Raw genomic sequence first — 25,406 nt, 5'->3', positions numbered from 1 at the left:
TTGTGCTTGCACTACTACATTCAGACATATGGTATACCATATTTCCTTTCATTTACCCACCAGTACCCAACCTAGCAGTTTGGATGGCCTATTCGGTATATAGCATGTGGCTTGAAAAACAAACAAACAATCAAAAAAACCTTTTTATAAGGGAAACTTTCTCATTCACATAATACATATGTTTTCAACTTTTCGTGCCATGTGATTTTTATAATTCTGTTTCCTGTGCTTTCTTGTTTCCTCTTTTGTATTTTCCTACTGTTTGTGCAGTGGTTTGCATTTTTGTTGTTCTTGCTTTTTCTTCTGATTGTTTAGCACTTAATCCCCAATGAAGGTTGATTTAGTTATGTATATGCAGATTCTAGGCTAAAGGTCATCTTCCTCATAATGTCATTTCTACTTAGGGGCTACTTAGTAATTTTTACATATTATTTTATCTTAAGGGAATAATTATCTTATATCTTAAATCTTAGATTATTTTCCCTATAGTAGTTTACTTTGAAATAATTTTATTCATAAGAAGTGTTGCAAAGGGCCGGGCGCGGTGGCTCAAGCCTGTAATCCCAGCACTTTGGGAGGCCGAGGCGGGTGGATCACGAGGTCAAGAGATCGAGACCATCCTGGTCAACATGGTGAAACCCCGTCTCTNAAAAAAAAAAAAAAAAAAACGTTTAGAAACATTAAACTTCACTCTCTACATAGTTTGTATTAGAATACAAACTCATTAATTCATAGCTCTTTCAAAACTGATCCTGCCAAATTTGTCTGCTCAGTAAGTCCCACATGTGGCTTCACTTTCAACGTAGTGTTTCTGCTTATATTGTTCCCTATGACATAGTACCATGAAATCTACTAAGGCCCTGTTAAAGTCCACATCCTGTAGAAGGCATTCCTAGATCTTTCATGCAAATAGTTATCATAAATCTACTAGTAATATACATTTGTATGTAATACACATACAGAAAAGTCTATGATAACTATTTACTATTTTTGCCAACCTTTTGTTTTTGTCTCATGTTTAATATACTGAGAAGGGAAAAACTGAGCATCTTTTTAAATTACAGATTTTAGAAACCATTTAATACAATCTTTTAATTTTTACAGATTAAAACAACAACAACAACAAAAAAACAAGGCCCAGAGAGGTCAAGTGCCTTTGTAAAGGTCATGAAACTATTTAGTGGCAGAACTACTCTGTCTTTATATGCAATATTCATTTTACCATAGTACTTTATATAAATTCTTCAAAGGAATGAATGTTGGACTTAATGTCATCTTGGCTATAAACTTCAGAAATCTTTCAAGTACAGTTTCCAGATTTAGCAAATAAATACAAGATGCTCACACAATACAAGATAACTGTGCAACTTATTAAAAAAATTATCTGCTGTTTCTCTGGCATTCAAATTTAATTGGACACCCTAATTTACAGTCAAAAGGAGTATCAGAAGCAAAATGAACAACTTGGGAAAAAAAGAGAAAATAACGTTAGTAAACTGTTTAAACAAAATATTTTCCTAGGACATGACATTATTTAAAATGCCTTTCTCTTAGGACACCAACCAATCTAATGATTAGAAATACATCATCAGAGGATCTAATATCCAATGAGTAGAAATACATCACCAGAGGATCTAATATCCTAAAGAAATAACTTTGAAATCTTTCATTTCAGTTTAACCCTAATAATATATAGTGAAAGTATTCTTTAACATGTGCACATATTTTACCAATAGTATAGTTATAAAAAGATATTTCATAAAACAAATTCTACTGGACATCTGAGTTAAGAGTAGTTAGGTAAGGACAAAGGGTAAGATACTTTATTATCCAATACCATGGACTCTGTCTATAGCTGGACAAGCAATAGACAACAGGGCTAGGCTCCTGCTAGAAAACCTGGCTGAAGTAGATGGAAAGAGTCACAACTTCTTACCAACTGCATAGTAATAAGAAAAAGGAAGTTATTTTCTCTCTCATTTGTAAAAGAAGAAAAGGAGTATGAATTTTGCTTTTATAGAATTAAAAATCAAGAATGGAATGATAATATTTCCAGCTAAACCAAGTACACAGTTCAAACACCAAAAATCCCATTGTTGGGTAACAGAGCAAGATTCCTTTTCCTAGTTTATCCTGTGATAATGTGTTTCTTCATAATGATGACATCTGAACCTACAGTAAGATTATGTGAAATTAACCCTTATTTTCACAATGATACAATTTTCAAAAAACAATGGGGAAAAAAGGATAAAATTCATTTGAAAATTAATGGGTAAATGCTATGTATGTGCTAAACTAAAAACGTATACTAATTCAAATATTTAAAAATAATTCGCACAATCATTTATTCACCATCACAAATTGAACAAAAGCTGGTTGTACAGTTATTATGTGCAACTGCATGGAGCTAAGTGCCGTGAAAAAGTAAAAGCCATGTAATACAAGTAGTGTCTACATTCCACACAGTTTGTTTTTCTTCAAGATCACTTTATTTAGTTGTTTGAAATACAAATGGCATTTTTCTCATTAAATACATGTTTATTGGGCCCTCTGTTATCATATAAAATCCCCATTTGGTTCACAATATGTATGCAATACGACAGCATTTAACCATCATATATAATAAATGAGATTTCTATAGAGAAATTTCATTAGTCTTATAACTCAGAATTATGCCACCTCAACCTTATTACCGACAAAAGCAAGGAGCAAAATTGAGGGGCAGGATTGTACGTATCCTCCAAGGCAAACGTTTCAGCTCCTATGGTATGAAAAAGAGACAGGGAAGGAAGGTGACAAGAAAAGACTAGGGGGCGTAATAGGGAAGAGGCAAGGACAGAAATTGGCAGGAGCATGAAAATGAAACAATCTAGGGGACAGGAAAAGAGAATTCCATTCCCATCCACCTTTAGCGGAAAGGACCTCAACAAAGTTAGGATGAAGGATTAAGCACAAATCGTATTTTCAGGAGCCAGTCAGTAACCTAGATGGGGGAAAGCATTGTGATCCCAAAACATCAAATTAAGACAAAATTGTAGGTGGTTCTCCACAAGATTTTTCTACTGTAAAGTTGATAAGAGACAGACAGCTTCCCTTTTTCTTCCCTTTTTCCTTCTTTCTCTTTTTATGGCGATATCAGTGACTAACAGAATAAGAATACAACCAAAATAACAGAAGTACTGTGTAATAATGAAGAAACTTTAATCCAAATGGAGAATAAGGTTTCTGAATTATTACAATTTCTACTACCTCAATTCTAATACTATACAACATGTTTAAAGGGCTCCAATTACAATACATTTTAAAAGACATACGATATACTGTATTGTAGAAAATACACTTTTGGTCTTAACCTATGACAAACACACAACTGAGTTTTCAGAGAAGAAAATTCTAAAAGTCTGTTTGAAAATTTTTAAAGAATAAATCCATGTTAATGTTTCTTCTTTCGTCACAGAATAACTATACTGTACATTTTGAAATTGTAAGTATATATATTATATAAAATTATACATATAAATATGTAATTATATGATATATTAAAATATAATATATAATATATATTTTTATATATGTAAAAACATATATACATGTATGTTTTTCTTTGACACATAATATATATATGTGTTGTTTTTTTTTGAGACAGAGTCTCGCTCTGTCGCCCAGGCTGGAGTGCAGTGGCGCAATCTCGGCTCACTGCAGCCTCTGCCGAGAGTTCAAGCGATTCTCTTGCCTCCGCCTCCTAAGTAGCTGGAATTACAGGTGCACACCACCATACCTGGCTAATTTTTGTATTTTTAGTGGAGATGGGGTTTCACCATGTTGGTCAGGCTGGTCTCAAACTCACTCCTGACCTCATGATTCAACAGCCTGGGCCTCCCAAAGTGTTGGGATTACAGGCGTGAGCCACTGCACCCGGCAAAATTCTGGGAATATTGTTTTAAATGTTGGTCAAATGTTGGTCTTGCTGCAAGCCATTATAAAGGCTGAACATTTAAAATTGTTTTCTTGTTGTTTTATACATTTTATTAAAGAAAGAAAAACTGTTATTTTTGACTAAAGAACCTCAGAACTTGAGTTCTAGTCATTAATAATTTTTTTTACAAACCTCATCATCCAATCAACCTTCATTTTTACTTCTATTTACTTAGTGTTTACAGCATGGCTTTCTAGGGTACAGTTAACACCACTAAGAAATAATTTAATAAACACAACTATTAACATTTTACAAAATAACACAAGTATGTGAACATATATATAGTCTCATATATACCTTTTGACCTCCTGGAGCTTCAACTGTGTGATGTTCTTTCAATTTTTGTTCTTGTTCCATTATGTCTTTCAAATGTTCATTTACCTTAAAATAGAAAAATATCAATTTGAATTTATATTGAAATATAACAATAAAATAACACGTCAAAAGTCCTGATGTCAAATATCGGTCTCACTCAAAGAAAATTTCAGTTTCACAACCAGAAAAAAATAGTTTATGGGTGCACATTTGATATTCTAGAATTCATTAATTTACCAGATAGTTGTTGCCCATCTACTATATGTCAGGAATTGTTGGAGTGCTAGGGAAAAAAAGGTACTCAGTAATGTCAGTTTTAATGCTTAGGAAACAAAATAATATCAAGTAAAAATTTTGCAATCTATTTTAGAACTAGTATTTACTAGTTCTAATTATTTCCCCTAAAATTAATGTTTTTATTATCAATAAATAACATTGTGAATCAAGTTCTCAAGGTGTGATTTCAGACATGTCCATGATCATGGGGGTATTTAAGGCAGTCATATTGCCAGTTAAAACACGTGCAGAATGTTGGCATAACTTTTTGGGGAGAGAGCCTAATTTATCTCTCATCAGATTATTCAAACAGTCCATAATTCAAAAATAGTTAAAACAGTCTACAGGGAGCATAAATTATTTATTGAGAAGACTTTAGATAATTTTGGGTTTTGAGTTAATGATTTTAAGGTCACTCTAGTAACAATCAATAAATAAAATTAATCATGGCACTGTAGAAAATATTAATGCCATTAGCCACCAAAACTTTCAGTTCCTACTTTTTTCTAGCATCTGGTAATTCCCTTTTCTTCCTGTAATCTCAGCTCTGCAGTATACTTTTCTATTTATCAAGCATGTCAGGTGTTCCTGACAGGAAGATTGTAGTTTTTGTCTGACATGTTGACAAAATCATTCATATTTTCTTTTTTTTTGAGACATAGTCTTACTCTGTCACCCAGGCTGGAGTGCCGTGGCACCATGTTGGCTCACTGCAACCTCTGACTCCTGGGTTCAAGCAATTCTCCTGCCTCAGCCTCCTGAGTAGCTGGGATTACAGCTGCCCACCACCATGACTGGCTAACTTTTTAAAATATTTTTAGTTAGAGATGAGGTTTCACCATGTTGGCCAGGATTGTCTCGGACTCCAGACCTCAGGTGATCCTCTCGCCTCAGCCTCCCAAAGTGCTGGGATTACGGGCATGAGACACTGCGCCTGGCCCCATGTTTTCTATCATGGTAATATATGTGTTAAAAGCAGTTTTATAAAACCCATGTATCTTTAAGCATTTTGGTCTCTTTACCTACTGGGAGAAAGGAGGAAGACAGGACCAAATCCTGGGAAAGTTTATAATGTTTTCTATTTGTTTGTTTTGTAGTATTTTCATTTCCCACACCACCACCCACCTGCCTCTTTTTTATGGAGACACGGTCTTGCTCTGTCACCCAGGCTGGAGTACAGTGGTCTGATCTCGGCTTGCTACAACCTCTGCCTCTTGGGCTCAAGCAATCCTCCCGTCTCAGCTTCTCGAATAGCTGGGACCACAGGTCTGCACCACCATACCTGGCTAATTCTTCTTTTTTTGTTTATTTTGTTTTGCTTTGTCTTGGTAGAGACAGGGTTTCACCTTGTTTCCCAGGTTGGCCTTAAACTCCTGGACTCAAGTGATCCACCTGCCCCAGCCTCCCAGATTGTTGAGATTACAGGCATGAGCCACCACACCCAGCCTCATTCTCTTTTTTAAGTTAAAAAGCAAATACTTCCCAATTCATTGTCAGAAAGTCATAATTGATCTGCCAGTTTGGAAATATCCTTGTTTTTATTTTTTTTCCCCACTGAAAAAATATCTTCATTTTAAAATAAATTTTTATCTGAATTGTCCAAAAAGCAAAGTGGTCACAAATCAACATTTTAAAACACCACTCATTTATTACACATTCAACAGATATTTACTGTTATGTGCCAGATACTGTATTAAGAAGCTAACTATAAGGCCGGGCGCGGTGGCTCAAGCCTGTAATCCCAGCACTTTGGGAGGCCGAGGCGGGTGGATCACGAGGTCAAGAGATCGAGACCATCCTGGTCAACATGGTGAAACCCCATCTCTACTAAAAATACAAAAAAAATTAGCTGGGCATGGTGGCGCGTGCCTGTAATCCCAGCGACTCAGGAGGCTGGGGCAGGAGAATTGCCTGAACCCAGGAGGCGGAGGTTGCGGTGAGCCGAGATCGCGCCATTGCACTCCAGCCTGGGTAACAAGAGTGAAACTCCGTCTCAAAAAAAAAAAAAAAAAGAAGCTAACTATACAATGGAGTACAAAGCCAAAATGATTCCTGTCCTCATGAAACAGGGGAGATGAACAACAACAACAAAAACCACTGGTAAATGCTATAAATTAATTAAAATGTGAGTAGAAAATAATGGGAGCAGGAAGATCTATTTTAGAAAAGATGGTTTTACCAGACAAGGCCTTTGCTTTGGTCTAAAGGTTTGCCCTCTACAAGTTCATATTTAAAACTTAATCCCCAATGTGTTAATATTAAGAGGTGGTGGCCAGGCGAGGTGGCTCTCGCCTGTAACCCCAGCACTTTGGGAGGCTAAGGTGGGCAGATCATCTGAGGTCAGGAGGTCAAGACCAGCCTGGCTAACATGGTGAAACCCCCTTTCTACTAAAAATACAAAAATTAGTCAGGCGTGGTGGCATGTGCCTGTAATCCCAGCTATTTGGGAGGCTGAGGCAGGACAATCGCTTGAATCTGGGAGGTAGAGGTTGTAGTGAGCTGAGATTGCGCCACTGCATTCCAGACTGGGCAACAAGAGCAAAAAAACTCCATCTCAAAAAAAAAAAAAAAAAAAAAAAAAGAGGTGGAGCCTTTCAGGGCATGATTAAGTCATGAGGATCTGCCCTGGTGTATGGGGTTGGTTCCTTTATAAAGGCAACTGAAAGAGCACAGTGGTCTTTCAGCAAGAAGGACATGTGAGGACACAGCAAGAAGCTGCCATTCTGAAGCAGACAGCAAGTCCTCACCAAAAACTGAATCTGCTAGCACCTTGACCTGGGAATTCCCAACTTTCAGAACTACTAGCAATGAGTTTCTGTTGCTTATAAACTCCCTAGGCTAAGGCATTTTGTTACAGCAACCCAAACTGACTAAGACAGTTTCTTTAAGAAGTAACTTTTTTGGTTCAATTCATTCGCCTCAGAACAGAAGAAAAAAAAAAGAAGAAGTGACTTTAAGCTGAGATCTTAAAGAGAACAAGCTGGCTACAGAAAAAGTAGAGGAAACAACATTCCAAAGAGTAAATGAAAAACATAAGCAAAAGCCCTGTGGTAGGAAAAATACTTGCCATGTTTAAGTAATAGAATGACACAGTGAACCCAAAGAAGTTACAAAATGAGATCTGAAACAGAGGTAGAGCCAAATAATATAAGGTTAATATAATCATAAATTTTGTGTACCTCTGCATGATTCAGTCATTCAATATAATCTTATGTTCTCTGATTTTGCTTTTCTGTTTTTAAGTTTAAATTCATTGTAGCCACTATGCTGATAATTGTTTTAGCCATGTTACTGCCATTTGTCTTTGGTAGGTTTTTTTACACTTGTGGATGCACTATCCAGGAAAAAAGGCAACTGGGTTAGGATGAGCCAAAACAAGAACCAGAAGGAGAAAATATATACTAAATCTGAGAGGCAAGGGTGGAGTCATAATGCGAGAATAAAAAATAACGCTGGGGCTGGTAGAATGGAGCAAGGGAAAAATACGCTGCAGTTCAGGTTGAATCAAATTGTTTTAAATCTAATTTGAAAATGGAATGAGGTGGCTATGACTGCAAAATGGTGCTGAACATTCCTAGTTACATGATTTCCTTAATTCTGAGATTTCCAAAGTTCTAAAGTGCCTAACTTAATTCGATGGCTGAAACAATCTCTTCTCTTTATTAATTTCGCCAGTGTTTATTAAATATCATCTCTTCGCCAAACACTGTTCTAGTCTAGACACTAGAACTGAAGAGAAAAAAGGTCATCATAGGCACTGGACATAAAAAGTTCATTGTACCTATCCTCATACAGTCTGTTCTAGTTGGGAAGACAGATCTTTAAAAATTAAATGATAGAAAGTCTGAAAAGTGCTATAAAAGAAAAAAAGTAGATTGTTAGAGTATAGAAAACTAATGTTGAGAGAGCACTCCATTTAGATAAGGTTGTCAGGAAAAAGTGCTACCAAGCTGATGGAAGCAGACGCACTAAGCCATGCAGAAAGCTGGGAGCTGAGGAATAGGAATCACGTTCAATGGCTCAGAGGTGAGAAAGGGGAACAGTGGCCATGTGCCTCGTATGGAGTACACAGGGTCAGATTAGGTAGTACCTTGCAAACCATGATACATTTTATGTTTCATTTTAAGGGTAAAGTGAAGCCACTGAAGAGTTCTGAGCAAAGGAATGACATGATCCAAGCTGCACTGTAAAAAGATACTTCTAGAATTCTGGTTCTGGTAACAGTGGAATAGCATGCATCACACTAAGCCCTGCAGAGAGAGAGTTGATAAACTCTGGACAAAATATATAAAGCATCTGTTGAAGGTAATGGTGAGCAACCAAGAGCAAGCAGAAGCAAGAAAGAATTCAACTTCAGAAAGAAAGAAACACACTGTGTGAAATCCATGTTTACATGGCCTTACCCCCACTTTAACAGTGCACTGTGACTAGAACTCAAGGAAAAACTGTAGGGTGGATGGCAGGAGGAATCAAGGGAGAAATCTGGCACTGCTAGAGTAGCTGGATATTGAGAAGGAATATTCTAGGAAAGGTAATGGGGGAGGCCCAAAATCTGCATTCTTGGCTGCACCCTGGACTGTGCATGTATAGGAAAGATTCTAAGAAGTGCAGGGAGAAGACAACTACTAAGAAGCCAAAGAAACTGCCACTACAGGGGAGACAAGAGTTTGGTGTTCAAATCCCACCAAGTAATGAAGGCTTGGTAAACACCTTGGGTTTTCCACTGAAACTTCAGGAGGGTGGTTCATGCTTTAGAAGTAACGAATATGTTTAAGGACAGAAAAAATATTGATTGGATTTGCCTTTCTGACCAACTCAGGAACAATTTCAGGGTAGGAATGGGTATGGCAGAGAGATGAGAGTAGGCTAAAGAAATAGCAAACAACTTTTGAGAAGCTCTGTTGTATGGAGAAATAGGGTTGTATTTGGATGGGGAAGTTTTGTTTCTTAGAATGGAAGACACTAGAGCAAGTCTGATTTTTTTGTTTGTTTTTTTTCTTTTTGAGACGGAGTCTTGCTTATTGCCCAGGCTGGAGTGCAGTGGTGCAATCTCGAATCACTACAACCTCCACCTCCTGGGTTCAAGTGATTCTTCTGTCTCAGCCTCTCAAGTAGCTGGGACCACAGCTGTGCGCCACCATGCCCGGCTAATATTTGTGTTTTTAGTAGAGAGACAGTTTTGCCATGTTGGTCAGGCTGGTCTTGGACTCCTGACCTCAGGTGATCCACCCGCCTCAGCCTCCCAAGTGCTGGGATTACAGGCATGAGTCACTGCACCTGGCGTCCAAGTCTGTATTCTGTTTTTTTTTTTTTTGGAGACAGAGTCTCGCTCCATTGCCCAGGCTGAAGTGCAGTGGCACGATCTCGGCTCACTGCAAGCTTTGCCTCCCAGCTTCAAGCAATTCTCCTATCTCAGCCTCCTGGGTAGCTGGGATTATAGGCGCCTGCCACCACATCCAGCTAATTTTTGTATTTCTAGTAGAGACAGGGTTTCACCATGTTGGCCAGGCTAGTCTTGAACTGTTGACCCTAGATGATCCGCCTGCCTTGACCTCCCAAAGTGCTGGGATTACAGGCATGAGGCACTACGCCCAGCCCAAGTCTGTATTCTTATGAGAATGATACAGTAGGAAGCAAGAGTCAGACAATGTGGGAGTGAACGAATAACAGTGTGGTCCCAGACCAGCAGCATTAGTATCATCTGGAGCTTGTTAGAAATGCAGGCTCTCCAGCTCCACCCTAGATCCCTCATTCAGATCAGGCATCTTAACATGTGCCCAGGTTCTATGGTTTTAATATTTGCACCCCCTCGTCTGAAATTCATGTTGAAACTTAATCTTACCTGTGGCAGTATTGAAAGGTGGGACCTTTAAGAGGTGATTGGGTTATGAGAGCAGACCCAATTCACATATTAATGCATTAACAGGCTATCACTAGCAGCTTTATAAGACGGGGAAGACAGACCTCAGCTAATATGCTCAGCCACGGGATGCCCTGTGCTGCCTCACGACTCTGCAGAGTCCCCACTTAGCAAGAAGGCTCTCACCAGTGTCCTCTTGACCTGGAATTGTTTAGCCTCTATAGCTATAAGAAATAAATCCATTTTTGTTATAAATCACCCAGTTTCAGGTATAAGAAGAAAATGGACTAATATACCAGGTGATTCTTATGTACATTAAAATGTAAGAACTGAAGCAGAGAACGAATGACCATGAAAAAGGGTCACATTTGATGTGAGGGGGGAAATTCTCCAATCTAAGAGTAGGACAAAAGAAAGGCAGTGAGTGCTGATGCAAAACTGTTTACAGATTTGCCAGTATAAAAACAAGACAATCCCCACCTAAAGATCTCAAGAAAAGAAAAGGCAAATTTAGCTGACAGTAGTAGGGAAAGGGTTACAGAAGGTCTGAGAATTAGAGGAAAATGGGTAAAATAGTTGTCATGAAGCATGGGAAAGCAAACTTAGGGCCACATTTGTTGGACTAGCAGTGAGTGGCTGAGTGTCTATGTCAAGTTTGTGCTTATGAACTTAAAGTGAAACCAACTTCCTTGTGGAAATTTCTCCAGCAATATTTGCCTCTGCAAGTGCAGATTAGAAATAAAATGGGCAACTGAGCTAAACCATCTGAGCTGTTACCAAATGAGTAACAGGGAGGGAAGGGGAAACATTAAGAACTGACAGTACTTACAAAAATCTAAGTTCAAGATGGACAGATATGAAGTCCAGTAAAATTGTGAGAAATTAATAGGCTCAATGGTTTGGAAGTCATAATGAGGTTGAACATTTTAAAAATTAATATTTAAAGCAAGTGAGCTAGGAGGATAGGAGAAATTGTTCAAGAATGGGAAGTCTGTAATGAGATGTGAAGGTTGCATTGTTTCTCAAGATGAACAGGTCTAGAATGAGACTGTGATTCTCTATAGCTGAGAAGGAGTGCGGAAAAGACTACTAGAGATGAAGAAATAAAGGAACTGCAGAGCGGCAAAGTATTAAACCGTCCTTCTACAATGATACTGATATTATGGATAATGAAGATAGCTGTAATAGCGGTGTTTACATTTAGCTTTTTATTACAAGCTTCATGCAAGCTTTCAAGAAAGGATACATGGAGATATAACTTCTTTTAAATCTGTTTAGTGCTTGTCTTCAAATAAGGTTTAATTTTCTTTTGGGTGACAATTGTAAGTGAAAGTGGATCAAGACAAATTAACTACTCAAATTGGCAAAGGGAGTGATAAGCTGACAATTTAAGCATCTTCAAAGCACAAATCACACTTCCATAAAAATTTCCAAGAAGAGGAATCCACAATCAATTCGATCTAGTGCAAATTGGTCAAGCAAACCTAAGAATCCTCTAATTGGAATGAAAGAAAATTATTTCATTCTTGAAATGAATTCAAAAAGTATTTACTGAATACCCACTGTATAGTTCACTATTAGGAGTGTTCTGAATTTTGTCACTATCTGGTATGAACTAGATTAATCAATAAGGGTAATTATAAATATTAGCAGGGGGCCATGGCTCACGCTTATAATCCCAGCATTTTGAGAAACCGAGGTGAGCGGATCCCTTGAGGCCAGGAGTTTGAGACCAGCCTGACCAACACGGCGAAACCCTGTCTCTACTAAAAATACAAAAATTAGCTGAGGTGGTGGCAAATGTCTGTAATCCCAGCTATTTGGGAGGCCAAGGCATGAGGACTGCTTGAACCTGAAAGGTGAAGGTTGCAGTGAGCCAAGATCTCGCCACTTCACTCCAGCCTGACAGAGTGAGACTCCATCTCAAAAAAAAAAAAGAGTAATTATAAATATTGCTGAGTATATAGAAATCTATTTTCATCATTTAAGCTTTTTTAAATTAAAAAATTTTAATATATTTTACAACTAAGTTTGCACATTGATTTAAAACAAAGAGTAATGAAATGACAATGTACAATTTAGAATTTCATGTTTTCTGGCTATGAGACACAATTTACTCAAGTGAGTATAATCCTACCTTATTTATCCAGTACGTGACAGCATCCTCGATATCATAGGGCAGATCCGTGGCTTGAAAAAAAGCTGAATACTGTTGAGCACATGCAATTACTTTTTCTACACTGACCATTTCTACCGTGTAAGCCATCATAAGGGTATCTATCATGGCCAAATGTGCACTCTGAAAATATAAAACAAGAAAAAATAGTTTTAAAATTATAATTAGAAATTGCTGTTTATGTATTTTGAAATGTTAATGACATCTCTTAACAAGCAGCAGAAAAACCACAGAAGCCTTAATAAGAAAGCATAAATTGTACATGCTAAAGATTTGCTAACTGACCCAAACTAATTTATTATTCAAATACTTATTGAGGATCTATATTTATGATACTCATTATCTTTGACTCCAAAAATGCTTCTTTTTCTGTTTTTCCTATTTTTTTAATGTCATAGTTGCTTACTCAGCAATACAACTTACCAACTTCAAAACCACCTTTGATGGTCTTTCCTCATTCTTCCCACTCACATAGTAAAAGTTTATAGATTCTATATCTTTCAAATCTTCCCTCTTCCTCAGTCTGTCACAGTTCCAATTCAGACCAAAATACTTCTCACACCTCAACAAGGCAAAAAAAGTTCTTTAACTGATTTTCCTGCCTCCAACTTCTTCCTCATCTAACTCATCTAGGACACACAAAAACTGCTATAGATGGTTCTAAAAAAATCCCAAACATTACAGAAGTATATAAAGTGCCCCTCCCCCAGCAGTTTCTTCAGTCTAGTATATATTCCTAGTTTAATGCCTATCAAGTATGTATACATTTACACTGTTTGGCATTACAAACAATGTTACAACATTGTATTTCACCAGGGATAATTCTTAGTTGTGGCTACTGGTTCCAAGGACAACCACAGTTTAAGTTTTGATAGATAACCGTTAATCTACTCTCTAGAAAGGTAACACCAACTTATCGTCCACCAACAATGTTATCAGACTGCCTGTTTCTACAAATTTTTGACATTAGATATTATTCACTTTTAAAAATCTGTATCAACATGAAAGTTTAAAAGATCCCACTCTTGTTTGACTTTACAATCCTGCTTATTCCTGAAGATAAGCATACTTTTATGTGCTTTAGCAACCATTTGTATTTCTTCTTTGGAAAGCTACCTGCTCAAATCTTTTGCCTATTCTTCATTGATTTGTAAGAACTCATTATATATTAGGTACTTTAGCCTTCTGTCATTTAGGTGGCAAATACTTTCCCCTAGTTTGTTTCTAGACTTTCAACTTTAGAGTACCTTTTGTTGCAGAGTTTTACATGTTTACTTGGTAAAATCTGTTAATCTCAATGTTCTCCTTTATGGCTTTAGAGTTGATAACATGTTTATAAAGGTCTTCTCCAACCCCAAAATATAGAAATATTATCCACTATTTTTTCTGTAACTTTAATTCCATCTAGAATTTTTTTTGACAATGTTATAAACTAGTGGCTAGATGTTTTTTTTTTCCCCACATCAGAGACTGCATCTATCATTCTCTCATAAAGTCTACCTCATTTTCTACATAATGAGGTCTGAACTCCTTAACAGAGGTAAAGTTTCTTTCTTATTAGCTGGTTTGTACTTGTTAGTCTGTCCTTATAATCTACCATTTCCTTCTCCAATCAGCTACCAGTTTTCAAGCTTTTGTGCCCTGACTTTTTGTCCTCTTAACAATACAAAGTTTTGTCACTGGTTTGAATGTTACTCTAATTGTGAAGCTTTTTCCAATTCTCTTTCCAATCAAAAGACTCACTCATATTGTTTCTGCTTGCATTAACTTCTAAATTATCTAAAGTATGGCATGAGCACTGGTATTTTTAAACACTTCCCCAGGTTATGCTAATGAGCAGCCAGGGTTGAGAACCACTGATTTCTCTGACATGTGACTCTATCTCTCCAGGTAGACAGTGTAGGACATTATCTCAGTTATCTTCCTATTCCCTACATCTAACATGGTACCTGGCAACTAGCAGGGGCTAAAGAAAGGAAAGGAAGGAAAGCCAGCCTATCGGTTACCATAAAGACTGAAACGCTGGGTTTACTCTGGAGGTTGAGGAAGTGAATTCTGATCCTTTAGGAGGTGCGGTTCCAGCCTCTAGAAAACTTAGCAGTATTTACAGGAAAGCTGATGCTTTGTATGAAGCAGAATGCTTAACACTGGCAATCAAAAAACCAATGGTGGCTCCTTCTTACTAAGTCTAACTTATGTGCCATATACTGTACTAAATACTTTATTAATATATTAGCTCTTTCATTTCAAATATTTTTAAAAATAAGGCTGGAGAAAACAGATAAAATACAGTTTCTATAATCCTCAAAACTCTCTAAAGGAAGTATCCTTCATATTTTACATGTGCAGAAACTGAAGTTTAGAAAATTAAGCAATTTGTTCAAACCTGTGTGCTCTTTCTACCATATCATGCAGTTGGCAGGAGTTAGGTCATTTTGTTACAAAGTAAAACAATATGTTTCGGAAATACAAACATAACACACAAGACAGAAAAATTAGCATCAATAATTATTTCGAATTTGAACCATATTTTCATATTCTATCTCCTCTTAAGATGTATTTTCTACGCTACTATTGTCTAACTATCCCAGTTCCTCCTTCAGACTCACAATGTTGCTGCCTTTTTCTTTAGTCATTCATCTATATGTATCCTCTCTATTATACTCCAGCCCTGGAGAGCAGGGATCCTGTCTTTTTCACTTTGGTTCCTAGACAGTGTTTTATGGGTGAAAGTAAATTCGTATTTAATAGCATTAGTAAATTTGTGTTTCACAGCATTAAAAAGCACAATGCTTTTGGATAAAAATGTGGGAAAGTATTTCAAGAACCACAAAATCATTCATGTACTCTTAAGACTCCTTTTGGCAATTTGTTTTACAAATACATGAGGAGAAAAAAGCTGTATGGATAAAAATAACCATTATTATATTATACAACAAAAAGAAAACAGTATCCAATCAAAATGAGTAATTTATGATATATTAAACTATTTAACAGTAAGGGAAATATGTACAATATAAAATTGAGTGAAAAAAATACTATCCTATAATAATGTTTTTTATATATAAACAAAAATATAAAAAAGGAAGGAAACAGAACAGAAACAGAAGGGAACAGAACACAAACAAGAAAAGCAGAATATCATACCATAATAATATTTGAATACCACAGACAGACAGACACACACACACACACACACACACACACCCCCAACCCCAGAAAGGGAAAATGAACGAATAAAATAAAAACTTAGAAATTACCTTGTTATAGTATGTAAAAAACAGAAATAAAATCTATAGTTTACTTCAAGAACTGGGATAATAAACACTAAGTACAATTAGTAATACATTTTCAGAACAAAGCTCATTTCACTAATTAATTTCCTAAATTTAAAAAGCAAATTTCTGAAAAATTCTACTATTGTGCTATGGTAATTTCTACATGATATTCACTCACTTTAAGAACACTTCCATTTTAGTGTGTGTGTGTGTTCTTTTTTTACTTCTTAACTTTACAATATGAGATAGTGATAATTTAAAATTATGTATAACAAAATATATACATAATGGATTTAGAAAAGATAAACATTAAAAAATAAACTCAAGGCTAAAATCAGTTTGTAGCTATGATAGCTCCAAACAAAAAATAGCTTTTAATTGCTTACCTAAAGCATTCAGATCAGAATAATAACAATAGCTGGCTGGACGCGGTGGCTCACGCCTGTAATCACAGCACTTTGGGAGGCCCAGGCAGGTGGATCACCTGAAATCAGGAGTTGACCAGCCTGGCCAACATGGTGAAACCGCATCTCTACTAAAAACACAAAAAAATTAGCTGGGTGTTGTGGCAGGCACCTGTAATCCCAGCTACTTCCGGAGGCTAAGGCAGGAGAATTGCTTGAACCCAGGAGACAGAGGTTGCGGTGAGCCGAGACTGTGCCACTGCACTCAAGCCTGGGCAATAAGAGCAAAACTCTGTCTCAAAACAAAACAAAACAAAACAAAACAAAAAACCAAACAAATGAAAAACCAATAGCTAACACTGTTATGTGTCACCTACTATTTTCAGCATTTTGCTGTTTTCTGTCATATACTGTTTACAGTATGTAATGTTCTCAACATTTGTATTAATTTAATAAAACAATCTTGTGAGATAAACACTATTACTATATCTATTTTACAGATAAGAAAACTATATAACCTGTCCAAGGTTACACAGCAAGGAGGCAGTGATCTAGGGATTCAAACTAAGAACTCTGTCTCCAGAGCGGGTGTCACTGAATATCACTCCTGCAGACTGAATCTCAACCTCTGCACCTTGACTCTCAGTGTTGCAGTAGGAGGCAACCGCAGCAGCAACAGAAATAACAGTGTACATTGAGACCACCAGGTGGCAGAGCACAGCATGACATCTAAGAGCAGCAGTAGGAATTCCGGTTATAGACAAAAAAACAGGAGAGCTACTTGGCATTTCAACGAAAAGAAAAGGATTTGGGGAATGTGGAATCCCAGGGACTTTACCAGGTGAGAGCTGAAGTACCATCCAAAGGCCACCATTAGGTCCTATATCTGTGTTACGAGGGTTATATTTGTATCATCTCCAATCAGTGGAGTCTAAGCAAAAATATAAATTACATTTACGTATTAGAAATGAAGGTTAAACCTATTAAAGAAAGGAAAGCTTTTAAGTGTTATAAGAAGTTTCTTAGTCTCATAAATTAAGATAGAAGTTCTACTACTGCATGGCTTTTATTATTCCTGCATCAGATTTAGACATAGAACTGAAAAAAAAAAACCTAAAATGAACTTAGGTCTTGGGACAAATGAAGTGGCTAAAATGCCTTCTATACCCAAGTACTCCCACAGGGATTTAAGAGGAAATACAATACTTAATCACGAACATGAAGGACTAGTTACTCTGCTAAAATGGTACATACCACATATTCGTATTATACTGTATAGTTTTTCAAAGTTATTCCAGTTTAGAAAATATTTTACATATTTGTTTATATAAACAGTTTTCCATAAGTTTATCTTTAATTTACATGGAGATAAAAGTAAAACACCATGTGCTACCCTACTGAGGTGATAGATCATTTTATCAATTAGGAAATCTCAAGATGAGTATCTACATTTGGTCACAGAGTTAGTAAGAGGTAGAACCAGGATTCAAAACTCCAGTCTATTATCAAAGTTCATGTACTTGCCATTCCTCCATGTTGGCCCCAGTATTTCACAATAAATCTTCTGTTATTGCCAAAGAAGTATGTGCTGAATTACCACACATTAAATTACTATTTCTAAACTTCTGATATTGACAATTCAAGAATAAACTAAAACCAAGGTTTCCAATCCAAAGACATGCTTATATAGAACTATCTTGGTTTAAAATGGAATTTAGTTAAAATAAAATCCAGTTTTAAACCAAACCAGTTTTACTATAAGGCTGCAGAGATAAAAATCTTGCTATTACCACCATAGCATTATTACTGTCCTCAGCTCAGCTAAGCTAGGGGTTACTAGCTGCTAACACATCAAGCACTGTCCTTCTGCCTCTCAAAGCTCAAATTGGTTCCCAGAACAAATAAGTACTAAGACGAGTTAAAGAGATTATGAGAAAGAAAACAAGGATACCATTGATTCTCAAGATTTCATCTTAGATACTGCCATCTGACTCTAGCTTTTAGCTTATGGGTAGCTCATCTAAATGTAATTTAGATGGTGTAAGCTTTAATAACCTTCAAATATTTTACAAAGTTCTTGCCTTTTAGTACTAGAGGGATTTTTCTGGATAAATTTTGTATAAAGCGAATTTTTGCAAACTGAATTAGATTGGCTTTCATTTTGCAATTAGAGGAGCAAATATTTGACAGAAATAGTTCTGTTTTGAAAACACACATTTGCTTCAATGCAACTGGAATATTAGGGAACAATCTGAGTATAACACGAATTACAGTTTGTTTATGCATAGCTTTATTCACCAGAAACACTAGGTGAATGCAAAAAATCACTCACAGCTATACTGAGACATGTAGGAATGCATAAACACATACACATCTCAGCCATCTACCACTTACTTTAGCTCACCATGTGTAATATGAACCATACCCTCAACTTCCTCATCTGGTATTATAACGTTCTCTGGTGTTATCACTTTCTGTCCTATTTCAGACAGGACAGTAACTCATGTGCTATGACCTTTAGTGTTACTTCCATAAGAAAACAGCTTTTTTCAAAATGAAATGCCATACATATTACAGTATGTATGTATATTTTAACCATTAAATTGTACCACCATTTTTATTAGATTCCTGATGTTTTAAAATAACGTAAGTGATCTCACCAGCTTTTCTCGTTACTCCTAATGGTGTTTACTGCACAATTTTGTATAGTACAGTGATTTAAAATAAATAAAAAATAACCCAAAGAATCTAGAAACCTTTATAAAACCACATATTGAGAGTAAATTTTTTTTCTGGTAAAATAATAACACTGCTCAAATTGCAGTAATGAAAAAATATCTAACATGGCATCCAGATCAGAAAGAAAGTTAAACTATCCCTATTTGCAAATAACATGCTCTTATATATAAAAAATCCTAAGGAATCCGCTAAAACAATTAGAACTGGTAAGAGTTCACTAAGGGTGTAGGATACAAGATCAATCTACAATAAGCAATTTCGTTTCTAAACACATATATTCACAATAAACAATCTGAAAATGAAATTACGAAAACAATTCCATTTACAATTAAACAGAATAAAATACTTTGCAATACATTAAGTCAAAAACTTATGCTCTGAAAACTAAAAGTCATTGTTGAAAGAAATGAAAGATAAATGGAAAGACATCCCATATTGACAGATAGAAGACTAGACACTACTAGGACAGCAATATTTTCCCAAATTGGTGTACAAAGTAATGTGATCGCTATCAGAATCCCAAGAAGCTTCTTTGTAGAAACTGACAAACCGATCCTAAAATTCATACTAAAACTCAAGAGACTCACAATAGCCAAAGTAATCTTGAAAAGGAACAAAGTAGGAGGACTTATACTTCCTGGTTTTAAAACTTACTACAAAGCAACAATAATCAAGACAATGTGGTACTGGTATAAAAACAGAGATCGATGGAACTGAATTGAGAGTCCAGAAATAAACCCATGTATCTATGATGGCCAATTGATTTTTTTTAAAATATGGATCAGGAACATACACGAACAGCAAATACTTCAGTAGTAACCTACAAGAGGATTACGGCATTGCTGTTCCAGACATGCCTCTATTATATCCAACCTGTATTAAACATAATCAAGACCAAAGAGTGCCACTGCTACTCTGCTATACCCAGGTGGAACTGTGCATGTGGCCACCCTGGCAAGAGGGGTGACTTTCATGAGACTCAAAATACCTCTCTGAAGAGTTTCAAAATCTTAACAATATGACATATAGTTAAACAACTGATGGTACAAAACTGCTATTTTTATTTTATTTGGACCTCCCTGGTTAGATATATGAATGAAGTATACAGAGCAAGTCAAAAAGTATGATGGCTAGCATGTGACTATCAGCACAGTGATACTGATTTAGCTGCTATTTAATTCTACTCAAATTTTTAGGAAGCAAATATTACAGACAAGGAAGTAGTTGAGAGTTTTCTTTCATCTGTTTATGTACAAGTAGATGAGTATCTGGTTTACATCTTGTCATTTGCATTTGGTGAATTTAGTAATCATACTACCCAATGAAGAAGTGTTTCCAAGATATTACTAAAACAAACTGATATTAAACTTTACTGCAAACTTAACATATATAAGAAATCATACAGCCCAAACGTCTATTAAAATGCAAGACCCAGACGGATGAAAGATATGGCTCCTGAGCAGTTTCATCGACTTCATCTGGACTATATGTAACTTCAAAGGGCAAATTAAGGGCATTTAATGTGGCTCTACTGGATGGACACATACAGGAATTGCATACTAGTGGTCAAATGAGTGTAGTGCACAAAGGAAACAGTTTAGAGCAGTCATTCCAAATATGGATGATCATCAAAAAGATAACAAATTCCCTGGCTTCAAATCTTAGAGACTGATTCATTAGATCTCTAGAGAGAGGCCCAAGAATAGCATTCTACCAGGAATCTTGCTTTCACAGTCCTTCACAGCTACAAGTGATTAACCTTTCAACAGGACGTTGCCAAGCACATCACTCTACTACAGTCAAAAGCCTTCAGTGACTTCCCAAGGCCTACCAAAGAAGTCCAAGATTACTTAAATAATATTAACGTTCTTTAAGATCTTAAAATAATCACTCTTTTCAGGTCTTCTACTACTTCCCCACATAAATCCTACAGTCTAGTAGCATAGGTTAGCAAAGACCATTTAAGCAGGGTACCTGGGTTTAATTCCAACTCTGCCACTTACTAACTAGGTCATTTTTGGCAAATTCCTTATTTTCTCTGTGCTTCAATACCTCAACTATAAAATGCAGTGACAATAATAGTACAATGCATTTCATGCCCTAAAAATAACACGGTTTATGTCAAGAATGGGATTAGGATAAATCACTCAAAAGCCATACAACTTTATAACCAGGAGGTAATGAGGAATGCCCAGGTAGAATGATCAACATGGCTGGGGGTTGCCACAATACATCCTGAAAAATGCACAAAACCACAGTGTGCAAATGCGGCTGGGACTCTAATCTGAGAATGGACAATAAATGCTGAGATAATCCAGACAGACATGGATCTCAGCCAGCAGAGCTAGATTAAGGCAAGCACTGGAGGCAATACAACTTGACCCTAGCCAAGAACTGCATTATGCTGGGAATGCATACCTCTGGGAAGGGGCCTGGGGCAGATGTTCATTTTAAGATTCAAATATGGAAGAATCTTATGGAGACAGCAGTAAGAACTTATGATTATATATTTCTCCTGGCACTGTCATGACAAAAGTGCCTGGCAGTAACACCAAAGCAGGAGCAATAGATACATCTATCCCCAGATCATGGTTTCTAAATAACATTTCCCATTAATATAAACCCAAGGCGTCACAGAAAATGGCTGGTTCCAGGTCAGAGACAGGGAAAGAAGAAAGTGAATCTGTAATGTTTGGTTATGTCTAAATAAGAAGTTTTTCAAAGATCAATGGGAATATAGAAAAGGATATAGAAGCCAGCTTGAAGGGGATAATCACTGGCCAAATTTGGGCTCACATAAGTATAAAAAAGACTAGTAACAATAATGAATTATAGCACAATGAATAAAAAAAAGTATCTATTAGTCTAGAGTATTAATCATTAAGGGGAAAGGAGAGAAAGAAAGCTTTTCTTTACAGAAGAATGCCAGCTAAGAAATATAAAATAATAAATTATAAAATTATCATAATGTAACAACCAATACAGTAATTAAATCAGGCATAGATCATCAATAGATGTTAAAACTATTAGGTGGAATGCTACAGGCAAACAATATACATTTAATGTCAAAGTATCACTCGACATAGTGCTTCTTAATTACAATTGGAGCAGAGGGAAAAGCGAACAGAGTATCACCAATTATAGGACCAATTGACATGATATGTGTCCTGATAATATTCAATCAAAAGTATACATCACCATCTATATAGCGTTCAATCAGGAGGAAACACACATAACAAGATTACAGTATATTCTACAAGTCAACCTATTTGCACTTTTCCAAAATATTAATGTCATAAAATATAATAATAAAATAAGGTGAGAAGAGACTACTGTTCTATATAAGAAGAACAAAGAGCAGTAGGTGATCTTTGATTGGCTGCTGGTTTGAAAAACAGCTTGCCTGTAAACATAGTTTTGTGGAACAAGGATATTGAGATCTGTAAATTCATCTACTTATCCCCAATCCCTGGCAATCTCTAATCTGTTCTCCATTTCTATAATTTTGTCATTTCAAGAATGTTTATATAAATGGGATTTATATAGTAGGTAACTTTTTGGGATTGACTTTTTTAAACTTAGCAAGTCTATGTGTATTCATACAAGCTGTTATATGTATCAATAGTTTATTTCTTTTTATTGCTGAGTAGTATTCCAGTAAACTTCTTAAGATAACAATTACTTCAGATTATGAAATATAAACACATTTGTAAATCTAAATACATCAGCTTCACATTGAACATTCAAAAAAACTCTCTCATTTATGCTTTTAGGATTACCAAATATATTAAATTAAAGTACTAAATTTTTTAATATCATGGTCAGACTAATTTTCTCAATTTAACCCACCTTTCTTATGAATGTTTACAGTTCTAAGGAAATTAAAGTTCATAGTCTCAAAAAGAAGAACTCAGGTCATATGGCATAAATAAAAAAATTATTTTGGGTCAGTATTATTATTTTGAGTATTATTATTCTTGTTGTTGTTATTTTGGAGACAGGGTTTTGCTTTGTCACTCAGGCTGGAGTGCAGACGTGTTCTTGGCTCACTGCAACCTCTGCCTTCTGGGTTCAAGCAATTCTCCTGCCTCACCCTCCTCAGTAACTGAGATTACAGGCATGTGCCACCATACCCGGGTAATTTTTGTATTTTTAGTGAAGACAGGGTTTCACCATATTGGCCAAACTCAGTATTAACTTAATTTTTCACATATCTAACTAGCTAATACAAAAAGTAAATCTCTAAGAGGGTCTTAAAGGAAAAGAATAATAATCACAGGCACTAACTGCAACAGAATACATCTTTGAAAGGACCACAGGAAGAAGATTGTAAATATAACAGATTTTCCTGTTCTCAACTTCCAGTGATACTTCAGGTATCCAACTAAAGCACAAAAAGAAAAAAAGCCTTAAAAAAAAATGAACAGAGCCTCATCACTGACCTGTGTGTGGGACAATAGCAAGCAGTTATATAAATGGAGTCCAAAAAACATAGTGGTGGGGGATAATATTCAGAGAAATAAAGGCTGAAATTTTTCCAATTTTGATGAAAACTATACACTCACGGATATGAGTAGCTTTAAAACTCCCAACAGGGTAAACACAAAGAAAATCCACTAAGGCACAACATAACCAAATTCCTACAAAAAGAAAGAAATCTTAAAAGCGGCAAAGGAAAATCAAATTACCCATTACATATAGAGAAAGAAACTAGGTTTAACCAGAGCTTAGCCTTTTACTTTCAAAGCCTAACTGACCTGGGAGAGGGAAACATTCAAATCCAGTTCCCTCTAGCCTTCCTATATCCCACCTAAAGGGGGAGGAAAAATCCTGAGAAACATTATGAAGTCCAGAGTCCAGAGGCATAAGCTCAATAAAAGACTGAGACATAATTATAGGACTATAGAATGCTTCTCCTCTCCCCCACACCTTACCACCATATTATTAAAGGCCTATTTATAAACAGTTTCTTTCACCCAGTTCATCATCTTTAGCTATCAAGAAAAAAATTGCAAGGCATACTAAAGGCAAAAAACACAATGTGAAGAGACACAGCAAGTACAAGAACCAGACATATAGAGATGTTGAAATTATCAGTATGGGATTTTAAAACAACTATGCTAAAGATTCTAATGGATAAAGTAGACAGCATGCAAGAAGAGATGGGCAAGGTATATACAGAGAAAGAAATCCTAAGAAAAAAACAAAAAGAAATGCTAGAGATCAAAAACACTGTAACAGAAACGAAGAATGCCTTTAAGCGGCTGTATCAGAAGACTGTACATAGCTGGGTAAAGAATCTCTGAACTTGAGGACATATCAACAGAAAAGTGAAAATCAAAGAGAAATGAAGACTTTAAGCTATAAGCAATTATAGCAAGGTTGCAAGATACAAGGTTAACATACAAAAGCCAATCACATTTCTATATACCAACAATGAACAAGCGATATTTGAAATTAAAAACAAAATACCATTTTCATTAGCACCCCCAAATTATAATTACTTAAGCATAAATCTAAAAATATGCATAAGATCTATGTGAGGAAAACTATAAAACTGATTAACAAAATCAAAGAACTAAATAAATGGAGAGATATTCCATGTTCATGGATAAAAAGACTCAATATCATAAAAATACCGGTTTTTCCCAACTTGATCTACAGATGCAGTGCAATCCCAATCAAAATTCCAGTAAGTTATTTTGTAGATATCAATAAATTGATCTAAAGTTTGTATGGAGAGACAAAAGACCTAGAATATCAAATAATATTGAAGAAGAAGATTAAAGTTAGAGGACTGATGCCACCTACTTTCCAAGCTCACTACAGAGATTCAGTAATCAAGATACTGTGGTACTGGCAAAGGAACAAACAGATCACTGGAACAGAACAGAGAGAGCCCAGATATAGATGCACATGAACAAAGTCAACTGATCATTGACAAAGAAGCAAATAAGGCAATGCGGTGGAGAAGGTAGTCTTTTTAACAAATGGTGCTAGAACAACCAGACATCCACATGAAAAAAAAAAATGACTCTAGACACAGACTTTATAGCCTTCATAAAAATTAACTCAAATGGATCACAGAACTAAATATACAATGCAAAGCTATAAAACTAGAAGATAACAGAAGAAAATCTAAAAAATATTGGGTTTGGAGGAGATCCAAGATGGCCGTTTAGGAACAGCTCAGGATTGCAGCTCCCAGTGAAAGCGCAGAGGGTGAGTGGACGCCGTGTTTTTATTGCCCACAGACTAGGAAATTCCCGGGCAGAGGTGCTCCACGGTCACCAGCGCGGCTGTTTCGGCCAGCGCGGCTGTGCCGGCCAGCGCCGGCCAGCGCCGCTGCTTTGCCCCGCGCGGCTGCTTTGCCCCGCGCGGC

The 25,406-nt window shown here is 36.2% G+C and overlaps 1 protein-coding gene across 4 annotated transcripts in view; it reads right to left on the bottom strand.

Annotated features, from left to right (window-relative positions):
• Positions 1-25,406, bottom strand: part of CAMSAP2 (calmodulin regulated spectrin associated protein family member 2) — a 118,133-nt gene that overhangs the window by 40,301 nt on the left and 52,426 nt on the right. For all 4 annotated transcript variants that reach the window (XM_017499395.2, XM_017499396.2, XM_017499398.2 and 1 more), the window contains exons 3-4: positions 12,565-12,726; positions 4,274-4,357 (exon numbers count right to left, since the gene is read on the bottom strand). In XM_017499395.2, the coding sequence (XP_017354884.1) occupies positions 4,274-4,357; positions 12,565-12,726 (246 nt within the window). The remainder of the gene's footprint in view (positions 1-4,273; positions 4,358-12,564; positions 12,727-25,406) is intronic.

This window comes from Cebus imitator, unplaced genomic scaffold (assembly GCF_001604975.1).
Source record: "Cebus imitator isolate Cc_AM_T3 unplaced genomic scaffold, Cebus_imitator-1.0 Scaffold257, whole genome shotgun sequence".
Taxonomy (NCBI): domain Eukaryota; kingdom Metazoa; phylum Chordata; class Mammalia; order Primates; family Cebidae; genus Cebus; species Cebus imitator.
Note: the sequence above shows the minus strand (reverse complement) of the source record. Positions and strands in the feature narration are given on the sequence as shown.